The sequence below is a fragment of the Hippocampus bargibanti genome, linkage group LG15 (assembly GCF_051943395.1).
Source record: "Hippocampus bargibanti isolate YZ-2025 linkage group LG15, ASM5194339v1, whole genome shotgun sequence".
NCBI classification, from domain to species: domain Eukaryota; kingdom Metazoa; phylum Chordata; class Actinopteri; order Syngnathiformes; family Syngnathidae; genus Hippocampus; species Hippocampus bargibanti.
Window position 1 is genome coordinate 3,884,031 of NC_142748.1, and position 16,560 is coordinate 3,900,590.

General features: G+C 36.9%; 2 protein-coding genes across 4 annotated transcripts in view; one reads left to right on the plus strand and one right to left on the minus strand.

Moving 5' to 3' along the window:
* The window catches only part of slc39a11 (solute carrier family 39, member 11), a 49,289-nt gene extending 38,326 nt beyond the window's left edge, over nt 1-10,963 (plus strand). For 2 of the 3 annotated variants that reach the window (XM_089016052.1, XM_089016053.1), the window contains 4 exons: nt 4,667-4,736; nt 8,007-8,105; nt 8,195-8,353; nt 8,467-10,962. In XM_089016052.1, the coding sequence (XP_088872178.1) occupies nt 4,667-4,736; nt 8,007-8,105; nt 8,195-8,353; nt 8,467-8,545 (407 nt within the window). In that variant the 3' untranslated portion in view covers nt 8,546-10,962. Of the gene's footprint in view, nt 1-4,666; nt 4,737-8,006; nt 8,106-8,194; nt 8,354-8,466 lie in introns of all 3 variants that reach the window. The other variant, XM_089016054.1, reaches the window with a different exon arrangement.
* A 1,149-nt stretch (nt 10,964-12,112) lies between these two features.
* Nucleotides 12,113-14,244, minus strand: LOC148887134 (ankyrin repeat and SOCS box protein 12-like). The gene is made up of 3 exons (XM_089015757.1): nt 14,190-14,244; nt 12,874-13,638; nt 12,113-12,625 (listed from the first exon to the last, which is right to left on the minus strand). The coding sequence occupies exons 2-3, from the start codon at nt 13,631-13,633 to the stop codon at nt 12,474-12,476; spliced, it is 912 nt and encodes a 303-aa protein (XP_088871883.1). The 5' UTR covers nt 13,634-13,638; nt 14,190-14,244; the 3' UTR covers nt 12,113-12,473.
* Between the last annotated feature and the right edge of the window lie 2,316 nt (nt 14,245-16,560).

A 16,560-nucleotide genomic window follows, 5' to 3' on the forward strand; every position in this document is an offset into this window, starting at 1 on the left:
TTCCACTGTATTGAATGTTTATGTAGTCCTAAAACTCAGTCTTCTGTGGGTCTTGGAATTCGAGTGACAATGACAAAAACCCTGGCACTGGAGTGGACACATTTTTGACACATCTGGCAGTGAATTAGTTAATATTATTTTAAATGCTGTGGATGACGCATTCTGATACAATTGATCGAAAATGAGCAAGCGGGGAAGAGGTGGATTTATATCTCGAAATGAGTTTTTGTAAGGCACTCGAGACAGCTACTCCACGGGTGGATGCATCGAGATACTTGTGGAATCCTGCAGGGATCTTATTTTCTGGGAAAATACGGATAATCCAGCGGCACATCAGCAAAACAAATACAGAAGAGAGCAAAGAATGACATTTTGTCTTGTCTCTCTGAGTCAATGATTACTTGCTATTTTATAAAGGCTTACAAATTGTGACGGAAATCATTCTAGCTGTTGGATGAGGACTCCATTTAGAAAACAGCAATCTTGATTTCTTTCCATTGACAGTGTTGAGGCATTTCTTAGAAACATTCAGACAACCCTCTGAAATTCACATCCAAACAATACCTGCCAATACTCATAATTGCTCAAAAATTATTGTTTACTTCCATTATTTCCTAAAATTAGTTCCATCCTTGATTCAAATTCAGGAACTGTCAAGAAAAAATTGCTCACATGTTACTGTGTGCTTTTTGTGTCACCGAAATTCTAAATGCAGACACTCCTGACATTAAGATATTTTTCTTAATGATAGTTGGCCTCTAATTTGCATAAGTACTTTGCATGGCTCCCTCTGACTTGGAAATTCGGGTCATATCTGTCAACAGGGAGAGGAACAAAAATGCTATTTCAGCTCTGTGGTCATCATCATTTTTTCATCACTTTCACTTTAACTAATTCGCTGCCATTCCTACTTTTTTTTTTCTTTCGCGGTTTCGATAAAGAGCTGGTCAGACCTCTGGCAATGTTTTTTCCATCCGCAAAGGGGCAGCATTTGCCTTTTGTGAATTTTAGCGCTTTGTTGCAGCTTCAGCTGTTGTCAAAACGCTATATAAATCAATATGTATGTACAGACGCTACCCTACTTACCAACATTGGAGTTACGAACAACGGTACATACAAACATTTTTGTCGTAACATAGTATTCTCTTCAGTTGCACATGTACATATCGTTATGGAGCATATATATTATTAAATGTTTATTTTTCAATATAAACCAATACAGGTTACTTATACAAGCCTTAAAGGACAACCGACATCACTTTTTTGTTTTTTAGCTGACACCAGAAAAACGTTTTATAGCATCTAAAATACCCAAAACGATGATATGATATTTTTATTCAAATGCAAAACACCAATAAAAATGACTTAGTGTCCAGAATCTGCAAAAAAAATTAGCTGCAAATTGGGCATTTTCAGAAAGTTCCGCCCCCAGTTCGTGACGTCACGCCAAGACGTCTTGCATTGCTGGAGAATCCAAACAATGGCTTCAGATTCGGAGAATATGCTTTCTTGTTACACATCCAATTATGAATATATGAATAGTTCTGAAGAGGAAAGCATACATGTTTGCAATCGATTAAAGATTTATTCCATGCCATTTTGAGGCAACATTGGGGCAACAATGGATCACTAGAAAAGAGGCACAAAATGGCGACCTCCAGTGGCCAACTCTGCTTCCAGAGGCTGATAAATTCCTCATATGGAGCTTGGACTCCCTCTTCTGGCGGCTTTTGGGTGCATCGCGGTTCTCAGACCAAACATTGACGTGATGGAAGGACGCTACAATGCGTCTTTTTTACGGTCACGGGGCGGTCCTTTCGTGACGTCACGTACGGACTCGTCACCAACTCAAAAACAAGACTTCCTGAATATTCAGAGCAAGTCTTAAAACATAAAATATAGCTATATGTGGTGGAATCCTATTAAAATACGCTCAGTAAAAGTCATTTGAAGCCATTTTACAAATTATGGACAAAACTTGTCCGGAGACGTCGGTTGTCCTTTAAACATACTTATATAAGCCTTAAACATACATTCCATATAAAATATAGCACTGAAGCAAATTCACCTTACCGTTCGTAAATTGGGGAGAGTCTTTATTGTATTGTATTTTGAACAGCAGCCCCTATTTCAAGCTCAGATAACTCCAGACCCGTATAACTTAAGAATTAACTCATTTTTTTCTGATAAAAGAAGAAAGTCTATGGTTTCTTACGCTGAATTGAATGATTATGTGGTCCTAAAACTCAATATTCTGTGGGTCCTGCAATTTGAGTGAAAATGACAAAAACCCTGGCACTGGAGTGGACACATTTTTGCATTGTCTGGCAGTGAATGAGTTAAGATGCTAATTTCCGTTAAAGTCAACCATGAGGTTTGACGGCTTTTGGTTAGTACGTTTTAAGAGTATTCCTGGTTTTTTTTTAGGGGGGGGGGCTGTCGTTTTTTTGCGATATATAGATGAAAAAGGGGAAAAAAAGTAACATTCATTATAACATCACACACTAAAGCATGTTCATGTATCATCAAAACTTAGTGTGAAAGTGCAAATAGAGTTTCGAGGGCCCTGTGGCGTTTCAGACAGATCCAGAGAATTGAGTGCGAGTGAGTCGTGATCAACCCCCCACACACAAAACTCCATAAGGGTTCTTCATTATATCCGCCCGGATGGACAGTGGGGAATAGATTGGAGCCAATGTGTCATTATCCGAGGTAACGACAGGCGTTGGATGACGATGAAGAGGCCCTTCAGGGTCTGGGATATCTGTGGCTGCACACAGATGAGGATCCTGATTTGTCCCCCAAGTTGCCTGTGCACAGATGCTTTCATCTTTCATTAGTCTCCGTTTTCGTCTTTTTTTTTTACCGTCTTTCACCTGTAGCTTTAGGCTGAATGGACGCCGCATTAATAATTCCAGCATGGGTGATGTGCTCTACCTCAAGCCTTTTTGAACTCAGTGAATACTTCTTTCCTTCCGTTTTATGATTTTTAGACCACACATATGCGCAAAATTGGCCAATGTTGATTGGGAATGTTTTCAGAAAACGTGGCATACCAAGTACAATATTACCATTCTAAAAGTTTTTCAAGATTTTAATCAGCACCCAGATTTGGTCATCTGGGATTAATGTTTTTTTTTTTTTTTATCATAATTTATTTTATTAAAATACATTAATTTATTAGAAGCAAAGCAACACAACCCGTTTGCAATACTTAGCCAGAGTTCCCAATACATATGCAGAAAAATAAAGGCCGTAAAATGTACATACAAACCCATTTGTTCAGATTTATTTATTTATTTATTACCTTATTTATTTATTTTTGTGAGTCTGTTTTTTTGGTTGTTTGTGTGTTTGTTCATTTATTTCTCTATTTATTTATTTATGTATTTATTTTAATTATTTATTTCTTTATTTATTTATCTTTCTTTTTTCTGTATTTGCTTATTTAATTATTTATCTAGTTGTTTTTTCTTTATTTGTTTTTCCTCTATCTATTTATTTATTTATTTATTTATTTACAAATAAACAAACACATAAATGACCTTTTTTATCTATCTATCTATCTATCTATCTATCTATCTATCTATCTATCTATCTATCTATCTATCTATCTATCTATCTATCTATCTATCTATCTATCTATCTATCTATCTAGCTAGCTAGCTAGCTAGCTATCAGCAACTGTTGTAAATTTTGCATCAGGTCACATTAATTTTCAATTTTCCCTTCCCCAAATTGACTATTGACTGCTTTTGGTGGGCTGCAGCCTCCTCATGTGTCATTTGTAGCCACGGGAACGTCTCAACAAGAACAAGGTGGGAGCGGGGGAGGAGGGTTGAGCATTAGACGCGGAGAAGACTGTTAAATCTGCCATGTCTGTACTCGCCCCCAAGCTCTTGTGAGCCAAGACGCTCGGTTTTTATTTGATGACTTGCCGCACTGAAAGTCACTCAAAGGCGGAGGGGGATTTGGTTCTCAACCATGTCAATTGCAGATAAAGATGAACTGTGCATGAAAAAAAAAATCCATTCATGCTGACATTTTCGCTTCAATTGGTCCTTAGAACAAAAACAGGCAAGAAGAATCTTCTAAAAAGCTCTCATTTTAACTCTTTCATGCACCTCATCATAACGATAAGCTGTCTACTGTCTCAACTGCTGCCCCCGAAAGTGTAAAAATAAGAACCCCCGCGTGGCCGCCTCCCAAAGTGTGCTCATTTTATATTCTACGACCACCTGAAGCTGATGACTTAACACCCCGTGGCTCACATCCCAATATATTGCATGACCGAAATTAAACATCGTGTTCATGCAGCATCTACTTCATGTCATGAATACGATTTTTATTCTATGTCTCAAGCTCCCACGGGTTCCGTTTTTTTTTTTTTAAATGCCATAAATAGTTTTCCTTCTACAGTGACAGCTCATTTGGGTGGAATCCGTAAATTCAAATACATGAGCTCAAGTGTATGGATGAAGATAACCCTGCATACTAATTAATTCCTGGCTCATTAGCATATTTCTCGTTTCCTGCTGTGTGCTTATTTTGGAATATTTCCTCGCGCCTTGTTGATAGAAATTGTAATTAACTTCAAAGGAGACCCAGAATACATGAACGGTATGTCATACTCATGGTGAGATTTTTGTTGTTTTTTTTACTGCAGAGGGCCTAGCGGTGGGCGTTGGATTCGGGGCCATTGGGAAGACTTCTTCTGCCACACTTGAGAGTGCAAGGTGAGTGCGTTTTGTGAGTAAATACAATGTGAACTCCCAACTTGAATTCCCTCTACTCGTGTGAGATCGACGCATCTCAGGTTAGCAAGCATTCAAGAATGTAACTCTTAGCTTACGATGTCAATAGAAGAGTCGATCAAAGATGATATTTCCCGTATCTGTTTGGAAGTATTTATTTGTGAAATGACTTTTTCCTCGATCTCCATGCATCTGAAAACGGGTCGTTAACATTTTTGGTCTGAAAACACACTTACACTCAAGTTACCTTTTTTTTATTATTATTTTTTTTACGTTTTGATATTTTTTCATTGTAAAACTTGTGGTCAATTTAGGGTTAATTCTAACCCATTCAAAACTTAGCATTGAGCAAAATTGTCTATTTTTTCCCCCATGAAAGTCTTCCATTCATGTTGATAAATGAAGAAAACCTTTATTTTATGTGCGTGTGTGTGTGTGTTTAATTTTTTGATCAGTTTTTCCAAATAGATATTGTATAAATTCCCATCTAATTGTTTGGATTGGATGTACCGTTATTCGTCTCACAGTGGATAAATTTACATTTCACAGCAGCGAAGTTATGAAAGGAACAGGAAAGGAAAGAAAGAAATAGAAAAAAAATATTGATTACATTTTATGTTATTTTATTTATTAAATATATTAAATTTAACAAGTTTATTGATTTATTTATTTAATATTTTTTTTTTTTTTTTTTATTATGTTTTGATATTTCACTCAAGCTCAGCCTGTTGTCAGTTTAGGCTTAAAGGACAACCGACGTCACTTTTTTGTTTCCTAACTGACATCAGAAAAACGTTTTATAGCATCTAAAATACCCAAAACATGCAGTATGATATTTTTAGTCAAATGCAAAACACCAATAAAAATGTCTTAAAGTGTCTAAAAAGTACTTCAAATTGAAAGCGGAAGTGGCCAGTTTCAGAAGGTCCCGCCCCCTTGTTCGTGGCGTCACCCCAAGATGTCTTGCCTTGCTGGAGAATCAAAACAATGGCTTCAGATTCGGAAAAGACTCATCCAGTTATGAATATGATTCAAATAGTTCTGAAGAAGAAAGCATACATGTTTGCAATCAATTAAATAATTTATTCTGTGTCATTTTGAGGCATCAGGGGTGGCAAATGTCGCATCCAAAAAAGGCAGAACATGGCGACAAAGCGTGTAAGGAATTAATCAGCCCGTTTCCACAGGCTGATTAATTCCTTATATGGAGCTTTGTTGCCCTCTTCTGCCTCTTTGTGTTCCTAGATGACGTTTTCAGACCAAAGTAGCGCAAAACGCATTGACGTCTCAACCCATTCAAACTTTACCAATTTAGCTAAATTGCAGCGATTGTTTTTCTCCACGAATGTCATCCTTTTATGTTACTAAACAAATAAAACCTTTATTTTGTGTGTGTCTAATTGTTTTGCAGTTTTTCAAAATCGATATTGTATAAATTCCCTTTTATTTATTTATTTATTTATTTATTTAGTTATGTCTGTATTTATTGTTGTTTGTTGTTTTTTTATATTTTTTATTTATGTATTTATTTTTGCATGTATTTATTTATTTGTATTTTTTATTTATTTATTATTTTTTTGTATTAATTTATGTCTATTTTAAATAATTTATTTATTTATTAATTTATTTATGTCTTTATTTATGTCTTTATTTATTTATTTAAACTCTGTCCTTTTTCCACTTTTACTTCCGTCAGTACATTTCAAGGCTATGAACAGCACACAAGAGCCCATTTAAGCCGAGCGTGTTCATATGAACACAGATACATTCTTTTTTTTTAAAGATCTAAATAAAATATAGACAGTATTAAATAGGTTCAAACGGAGTATATAATTGGCGATAATATAATTATATATAATTAACAAGAATGCATGTGGCAGAATGCTTACCAACACGCTTGTTTTTCCACTCTTTATCACCCAGAAGTATATTTACACAGTTCCTGTAATTATGACAGCTCAAGGTGACGAGGAGCACACAATGAATATGTTGTCACATAGCATGCCTGTTTTTTTTCTCTTTCTAATTAGTTTTCGATTGATGAGTACCAGGTGTTTCATACCAATACTTGCTTTACTGTCATCAGTACATGAATACAACATTTGATTAAATTAGTGAGTGAATATGGCACTGATGTAGAGTACTAATTTTAGTTTGGTTCTGCTGCTGAATAACTTTTTTTGTTTTTGTTTTGTTTTTTTTTTGTACATAGTTTCTTGTTCATGGGCCTCATTGTGCCCTGGTGACATCTAGTGCTTGGACATGATACTACACTCATCAAGCTTATATGGCAAATACGTATATTAATTTCACATACTGCCCGTTTATCAGGTGATATTTTTCAATACAGATATGCGAACCAAATATGAAGAGAATTTGTGAATAGTATGTGACAATAAAAAAACAATCTTAATCGACTTTGTCATTGATGTACTCTGCCGGTTCAATCCAGTGGCCTAATAATATAATAATCATAATAATAATAATAATAATAATCACGATAATAATAATAATCGCAATAATAATAATAATCACAATAATAACCACAATAATAACAACAATCATAAGAACAATAATAAAAATAAAATAAATTACAATAAAATAATATAAATTACAATAAAAGAAAATGAATTACAACAAAATAAGATGAATTACAACAAAAGAATATGAATTACAACAAAAGAAAATGAATTACAACAAAAGAAAATAAATTACAACAAAGGAAAATAAATTACAACAAAAGAAAATAAATGACAACAAAGGAAAATAAATTACAACAAAAGAAAATGAATTACAACAAAGGAAAAGGAATTACAACAAAGGAAAATAAATTACAACAAAAGAAAATGAATTACAACAAAGGAAAAGAAAAAACAAGAAAAGAAAAACAAGAAAAGAAAATAAAAACAAGAAAAGAAAAGAAAAACAAGAACAGAAAATAAAATAAAATACAAAACAATAAAAACCAATAAAAAATAAAAAACAATATAAACAATAAAATAAAAAAACAATTATAATAATGACAACAATAATAATAATAATAATAATAATAATAATAATAATAATAATAATAATAATAATACATTTTATTTCTAAGCGCCTTTTAAAACTCTCAAGGACACTACAGTCACGGGATAAGATTATTATTTTTTTCTGCGGGTGAGCAGTGTCACCCCTTCACATTGTGAAACTGCTTTGCAATCACTTGGTGGATTTGTACTCGAATTATGTCCACTTTGCTATTGCCTGCAGGAATTTGGCTATTGGTATCGGCATCCAGAATTTCCCAGAAGGCCTTGCAGTAAGCTTGCCCCTCCGAGGTTCGGGCGTCTCAACGTGGACAGCCTTTTGGTAAAAAAAAAAAAAAAAAGTCATTAGCACACTCAAAATGAAGCCAGAAATAAGCTTTTAATTGCAACTGTGTCCCGTCTCCATTTTAGGTACGGTCAGCTCAGCGGCATGGTGGAACCAATCGCCGGGATGTTGGGCGCCATCGCCGTGGTGATCGCCGAACCCCTGCTGCCATACGCCTTGGCGTTCGCTGCCGGTGCGATGGTTTACGTCGTGGTGGATGACATCATACCCGAAGCTCAAATCAGGTGAGAGATTAAAATACCGGTTTTTGGTCATCGAAGGTGGATTTAAAAGGGATGTCAGTCAGCTCAATACGGACCGATTAGTTTTATTACATTAACGTTGTTGTCGTCCATAGTGGGAACGGGAAGCTGGCATCTTGGACTTCGATCTTGGGCTTTATCGTAATGATGTCACTAGACGTGGGGCTAGGCTGAATCACCATGGCGACCGGCACCGCGCCAACATCCTCTTTAGCCATCATTAGCACAACGTATCCGACCTCAGTGTCAAAAAAAAGGGGACCAAGTCACATTTATGTTGAAATGTAAATTATTTGTTGGCCATTTACAGTCATTTAACGCCCAAGTGTTTTTTTTCTTTCATTCACAAGACGTACCAACGATTTTATCCATATTGAGTATTTACACTACAATAATCCTTTTTTTTTTACAGATCATTTCTGTAGTTAGGTCCCAAAGTCTTTCGACAGTTTTTTTTTTTAATGATTGATGCCGTTATATAAGCAGCACATTGCTTATTGGACATTTATTTATACAAGTTGCTTTCTCAGCATATTTCGAGTCATTTATCTTGCGGTCAAGTTGCGATTGGCTCAGTGTGACATGGGAGGGGGGGTGTAGATCTATACGACTCGTAATTAATTGTTGTCAGCAGTCACATCATCGATAAGACCCCCTTGAGTCTGTTCCATACGCAACGATAAATGTTCATATACCACGGTGATGTGGTATGCTTTGGATACTGTATATGCAGTGCGAGTCACTAGCCATAACATTTTTTTATTCCTAATGGGAACTAAAAGTTTCCCAGTGGTTTGATATGACGGTTAATCTCAACCTAGTTGAGCTTGCTTTTTGTATTAGATTCTTCAAGTGCCAAACATAATGGTGGATACTTTGCATAAAATGTCCATAGTTTATAAATACAGGTAATATCCGAATTATGACCGAGTTCCTTTCCGACCAAACGGTCGTTAGTCAAAATGGTCGTAAGTTGAAATCCATTCAAAATGTTGAATAGAGACTCGGAGGCTAAATGACTTGCAAACTCCCCCCTCGGTGCCATCACACGGTCGATTGCTGTGCGAGAGTGAGATACTGGTTGGCTAGCCAAAATCGACGGATGCGTTGCCAGCCTGCTAGCGCGTTGCGGTGCCAGGCGTAGAATTAAAATTTTTAAAATAGGGTTTGGAGGTCGTGGTCGTAAGTACGGGTGGTCGTAAGTCGAGACAGTTGTAAGTCGGATGTTACCCGTAGTATATATACAGTTGTTATGTGTAGTTATGTGTGGCCACAGCATCACAAACCCGCTGTTGCTGTCCAAATACATCAGGAACTAATTGTAAATATATTTTCAGATGGAAAAGCCAAATTTAACTCATTCACTGCCAGACATGTGCAAAAATGTGCCAGGGTTTTTGTCATCTTCACTTGAAATCCAGGACCCACAGAATATTGAGTTTTGGCACGTTAGAAACCCGAGACACTCTTCTTTTATCAGAAAAAAAAGAGTTAACTCCTAAGTTATATGGGTCTTGAGGTATCTGAGCTTGAAATAGGGGCGTCTGTACAAAATACAATGCAATACATACATATTGGTTTACATAGGGCTTGAACAACAGCTGAAGGTGTAACAAAGCGCTGACATGGAAAAACAGGAAATGCTTCCCTCTTGTGGAAGAGAAAAAAACATTGCCAGAGGCCATGGCCAGCGTTTTATCAACACCGAAGCATGAAAAAAAAAAAAAAAAAATGGGAATGGCGCTCTACGTCATATTTTTAATTTTCGAATAAATTCGTGAATGGCAGTGAATGAGTTAAAATTCCCGATTTTTAACAATTCCCAATTAACTTTGGTGATAGAAGTTATCCAATTTTCTCAAAATTCCTGTCAACTTCAGTTCGTTTTGAGTTTGCAGCTACCTCATCGTGGCAATACTTGAACTTTGGGATATTTTGGACTTGAACGATTTGATCTTTTGACTTTTATTTTGAAATGAACAGTGGCAATGACATATATATGTATATAGAGTAAAGTCTCGTTATATCGATATTGGTTATATCGATAGTACTGCTTATTACGATACTATTTCTATGAACGCAAGGAGAAAATTTACATGCCGCAGGATCGGATATATCAATAGTCCGGTTATATCGATATTTTTTCCGACTCCCCAGAATATCAATATAACGAGACTTTACTGTATATATATAAATATGTAAATATGTTGTTTTATGGTATGCCACAATATGCAAATTTAAATATCACTTGTTTCAACATGAAACCAGTGAAGTCAATTGGCCAAGCCCAATTAAATAGTCATGCCTTCTTCTTCTTCATCGGTTGTTCTACTGCTGTTTGCTGGCCATAGTATAGTGGTCAGTTCCGAAAAAAAGGTGATGCTGTTGTAGTGGACATGTGAATTGATTTTTTTTTTTTTTTTAATAAAAAGCTCCGGCAACAAAACTTGTCTCAACACGAATGCTATAGGTGATTTATCATGCACTATTCATTTATTTCATGTAATAGACTGTTGTCATGACGATGAATGCCTCAACCGGCAACATTCAAAGATGCTAATTCGCAAGAACCGTCTTTGTTATTTAGTGTTCATCTGAGGTAGGTAATTCTATTATTTAGGTAAATGGTTTAAATGATTTCTGTGTCTGAGTTTTTTTTTTCGTTTTACACAAATAATGGCCATTTATTCGATTTCATATGGAATAATAATAATACATTTCATTTATAAGCGCCTTTCAAAACTCTCAAGGTTACTTTACAGTCACAAGATCTTTTTTTTTCTGTGGGTAAGCATCGGTAGCCACATGCGCCGGCGTTCACTGAACCCCGAATAACTCAAATAGATAGAAAGCTAGCTCACTAGCGAATAGATAGCTAATAGCTAGTGAATAGATAGCTCATAGCTAGCGAATAGATAACTAACAGATAGCTAGCGAGCTTATAGATGGCAAATATACAGCTAGCTTATAGAGAGCAAATAGATAGCTAGCTAGGTAGCCAGCTAGATCGCTAGCTAGATAGAATAGTAACGTTTTTTATTAATATTATATTCTATATACTAATAAGTATTCAAGGGCCAATATTACAAAAATACATGTTTTGACAATTGGACTAGTGATGGGAATTCCGGCTCTTTTCAGTCGGTTCTTTTGGCTCGGCTCTTTAGGCTCCCAAATGGCTCCTCAGTTTGTTTGTTGCTTAAATTAATTAACTACCAAAAATCATGTAAACATATGTGACAAATGAATTACTTGTGTAACAAAAAAAAAAAAAACACGCTATCAAATATTTGTATTTATATGGCTTGATTTATATGTGCACAGAGAGCATCCACTAAATTTCAGTTTCCCTGTGGTTACTCTGGTCTGATGATCAGCTGTCACTAATATGCTTTTCATATTAATAATGCTATCATACCAACTCGTAAAAAATATACTCATAAGAAAAAAAATATATATATATAAATATATAATTGAATAATATAATGTGATAACCTTTGTCCACATGTCTACCTTAACCCCCCCCACATCCTCACTGCTTCGTGTGTCTATAATTCTCCGCTCCCTCCTCTACCACAGATATTGACCAATCGCATGCGGCTTTAACTAAAGACTGGGAGCGGGGAATAGAGGACAAAAAAAGTTGGCTCCCATATCCGGCTCCTTTTTAGGAATCGTCTCTATTTGTTCACTTCGGAGATCCGGCTCGTTCGCGAACGATACATGACCAAATTGAACTTTTACCAGATATGGTCATTGTCAAAAGTTGTAATATTTCACAGACAAATAAGCAGAGCCAGTAATATCTTTATTGTAGAAATAACTAGTTTTTGACAACATAACTTTTCATCATGAAAATAAAACAGCTTTTTAAACATATTTTTGTAAATCCTTTGAGTCTGACTTAAATTCCATCATGTCAATTCTTTTTCATTGTGGTTCGAAACCACCTCATGCCTGAGATGCCTAACCAAATAAATAAACAAAAGCCATATATAGATATGTGTAATGCGTTTGACTTGAGATCGCAAAGCATGTGTAGAACGCGGTCACAAAAAAAAAGACACATAACAATTCACATTCTGCATGATTTAATATATAGCTAGAAAATCATAACCGGGAGCGTCTTATACTGCAAGAAGTTAATAAGACTTGTTGGCATGTCCAACTGCTCGATACAATGCATCTTGTTGATCTTTTTGAGGTATCTCCTTACTTCCAGTCGGCACAGTGAAGTCAAGGCTTTGGGATTTCCTGAGGAGGAACAATGAAAGAAGAATGTCTTAATTCCTTTCTGTAAGTATCTTTTTTTTTTAATGACCCATATCGCATTATATAATTCAGCACCCCCCTGGAAAAAAACAGTTGTTAAAATAATAAGCATTGGGCTATGTACATTTACAGTCAACGTCTTTAATGAAGCTAACTTGTAATTTTTACAAAATCCACAACACAGCTAACTGTTAAGATAATTAAAAGCCAAAATATGATAAATGCGATACCTCTTTCTTGCAGAAGCAGCTCCACGGCCTCGTTCTGCTTCGTGGACTTTTCAATGATGAGCGTAGGAAGGTAGACATTAGCGCCAAAGTCGATGAGGAGCTGGATGTACTCAACACCACATCCGTGCCTCAGACACATCTCCAGGACTGTTTTAGGCTGCTTGATGGTGCTAAGCAATCTAGCATAAGTGCAGTTGTAATCCGGATCAGCACCATAGAGGAGCAGAAGTTTGAAGCACTCGATGTGTCCGTACACGGCCGCCAGGTACAACGGGCCGCTTGATACCCTGGCACTTGAGGTCCAAAGCAAAACTCTGGAGCGCGAGTTGGCCTCGGCGCCGTGTTTGAGCAGTTCTTGGAGTATCTCGACGTCGCCTTCACGAGCGGCGGTCAGGACGGGGGAGCAAATGTTGTAGGCGCTTCCATTGGGGTTGGCGCCGGATTGAAGGAGCGTTAAAACGCAGTCCAGGTACTTTCCACGCACTGCGGCGAAAAGTGGCGTCTGGGCTTTGACATCCACGCAGTCCACCAAGGCGCCGTGGGTCAGCAGGACCTGCAGGCAGCTGAGATGGCCCTTGGACACTGCGGCGTGTAGAGGGGTGCTTGCGATGCCCCAGCCACCTCGATAGTTGATGACCTTCTTGTAGATTTCCTGGCACAGCATCTCATCCAGGAGTCTTTCATTGTTTTGCAACGCTGCTTGTCGGAGTTCGGATATCTCACGACTACTTTCCTCTTCTGTGTTTCTCAACTTCAGCATAGAACCTACAAACAAAGACATACAGACAAAGATGAGGTCACCTGGAACACAAAAAGGTACCTGCCTATCGCTTTGTTAATCATGGAATATCAACATTTCGGTTGTGGGGAGGTATGAATCAGTTATGACAGATATTTTAGTTATATAGTATGTGACCTTTTGAAATTGTCATATACTGCATCTTTTAACAGAAGTCGACGTCAATGTATTAAAATATGAAAACGTTTATAATGTACGATCAGGAAGCTGATTACATACATGTAAACGTAGTAAATGTCACTCTCTACAGGTAAACATCGACAACGTAAGCGGCTAGTTGTTATATAATGTGTCTTTATAATCACGGAAAGAACGGCGACTGATCTAAGCTAAAGCTAACGTTAGCAGATAAATGTAAACAAACATTTACCACCAACGAATAATGCAATCCGTTCGTTTTTTTTCGTAAAAAAAAGCGGTCACAAAAAACAAGTCGTCTTTCTGTCAGTGAATTAGTCTTTGCTTCTTGACATGTGATCATTTAATAGAAAAGGCATCGTATTTATCGAGGTTTTACCTGTGATGTGTCACCACAGGCCGTCCACTTTTCGTGGTTTACATTTCGTCGCGATTTTCTTCGCGTTCCAATTCAGTTACAAGTGCACATTACTGCCCCTCATGTTTCGGTGTAGAATTACATCAATTTCTGTCGAAATTACAAATTACTGCACAATAATAATAATAATACATTTAATGTACAAGCGCATTTCAAAGTACCCAATGACACTTTGCAATTGAAAGAACCAGAACAATAAAACATTAAATAATAAAAAAGATAAAAAGATGGACGACACTGATTCGCTATGGCGACCGCTGAAGAAGTCAATTACACATATTACATATAATGCTATGTATTATTTAAAAACGTGGACATTATTATATTGAAAGTGATACTAACAGGCTAATCATTTACATTTTCACCACTGATTGACCGCAGGGACGTGTTTGCATATGATTAATCTGACAATGTGGTGCCCAATAATGTTTGTTGTATAATAATATAAAGATAATATACCATCACATTCAGATCCAGTTTTGAAAGGTGCTTAGAAATAAAATGTACTATTATTATTATTATCATCACAAAAACAAATCAATTGTTTCCATGGCGATAGACTGAAACATTGCAGCTCAGGTTTGCTTTCTCACCTCCTTCAACTTTATGCCCCTTCTCTCCAGGCAACAGCTATGGCATCCTTTCATTAAAAAAAAAGAACAGGCCCTTTTTTCCGCATGTGCATCACAGTCTTTTTTTGGGGGGGGTTAGTGATTTGTGTGTCTGTGTGTATATTTATATATTTTATTTTTAATGTTTATTTTTTTAACAAACTTGATCACCTTTGTGGCATGTGCAGCCTGAGGATTTACAACTTGCTAATGAGTCCGCTTCTTTCTATGGCTGTTGCTGAGAGACAAAGTAAAAGTCACCCGGGTGCTTAGAGAGGGGTGAATAGGCTTTTTTTGAACATACATACCAACACAACTGATTGTGGGATTACTGTGGGACGACGTTTGTTGTGAGGTAGGAAAGAAACAGCATCAGGTTGAAGATAATTGGACGGACTGGTTACTTTTTTCCTCTGAAACTACACTGGGTGTGTCAAAGCATTCTGCGCTGCTTCTTTTACACCTCATACTGAGCAACATGAGACTCGAACAGACACCACAGAAGCAGTTGTGGAACGTTTTTTTCATGCTTTTGATCAGCACAACAGCAGGTGAGTAGTTTGTTGTTGAACTGAAATTGCAGATGCTATTTTTAAAAACACTTTTTTTTATCATTGGGCAGGTATTGGTGAATGGAGACCAGCTCCGGATGTACATTAGTCTGCTTTTCACCCTATTAGTTGGGATAGGCATCAGCTTTCCACATGGATGAGCATCTGCATTGCACTCTGACGTTAATACACAAATAGAATGACATATAGGGTTTGCCTTTTTCTCAGTAGAAAAGCTATTCTGTGCCACTGTCATTCCTGTATTGTATTGTATTCTGTTTTTGCTACGTTATGGTCATTCAAGAAATAAAATGCCCACATATTTAACTATTGAAATAATTGTTGTACATGGCTGCCTGATGATACAATCGTTTTGAATAGTTGATGATGTGTATTCTAAATATTTTTGTGTGTGTTTGTGTTGAATATAAAGGCCGCCACGCACAAGTCAGTTCCTGTCCCGAAGGTGCTCACGTTCATCTCCTTAGTTTACGATGCTTCTGGCTCTCTGAGAAGACGTCCACATGGTCAGACGCTTTGGTATCCTGTCAGCAGATTCGCGGAGGATGTATGGCAGTTGCAGACACGTTGGAGCTGCAAAGCTTCCTCCACCACTTCTTCCCAGTGTGAGTTGACAAAGAACCAGAAATGTGTTGGTATTATTCCATTTCAGATAAAATGCATCCAGGGTGCCATCTCTAAATTGGATTGGATTAGCCTTTATTATTCTCAGAGTGGAGAAATTAACATTTCACAGCAGCAAAATTATGGAACAAAGAGGAAAGGCAATGAAGAAGTAGAAAAACAAAATACAGGAGCTGCTGTAAAGGCAGCCTCTCTCACGGCACCATCTTGAAGTCAAAATAACAAAAAAAAAAACTAAATAGCAAATCATATGACAACACAAAGACACAGACAACCGTTCAATCTTAAGCACTTTCTGCTCCTTTGTTGTATGAAGCAGTTCTCAATGAAAGAGCAGAGGATCAGTGTCCTTTTCACCAATGGATCAGGGACGTCATGGTGAAATGTGCACGTCTGCACAAGCTAAATGTTGAAAGCAAACATGACTTTTTAGCATCCATTGACGAAAAGAGACCATCTCCCTTAAATCCGCTTCAATTCCAAGCTGCGACAGTTCCACATACGCAATAATAATTTTAATTATGG

What these genes read in the sequence shown, in the direction of transcription:
- LOC148887134 (XM_089015757.1), bottom strand. Translation starts at nt 13,633, where the DNA reads ATGCTGAAGTTGAGAAACACAGAAGAGGAAAGTAGTCGTGAGATATCC. An exon ending in GCTGCTTCTGCAAGAAAGAG is followed by an intron (nt 12,626 to 12,873) that starts GTATCGCATTTA and finishes GTTCCTCCTCAG; the next exon opens with GAAATCCCAAAGCCTTGACT.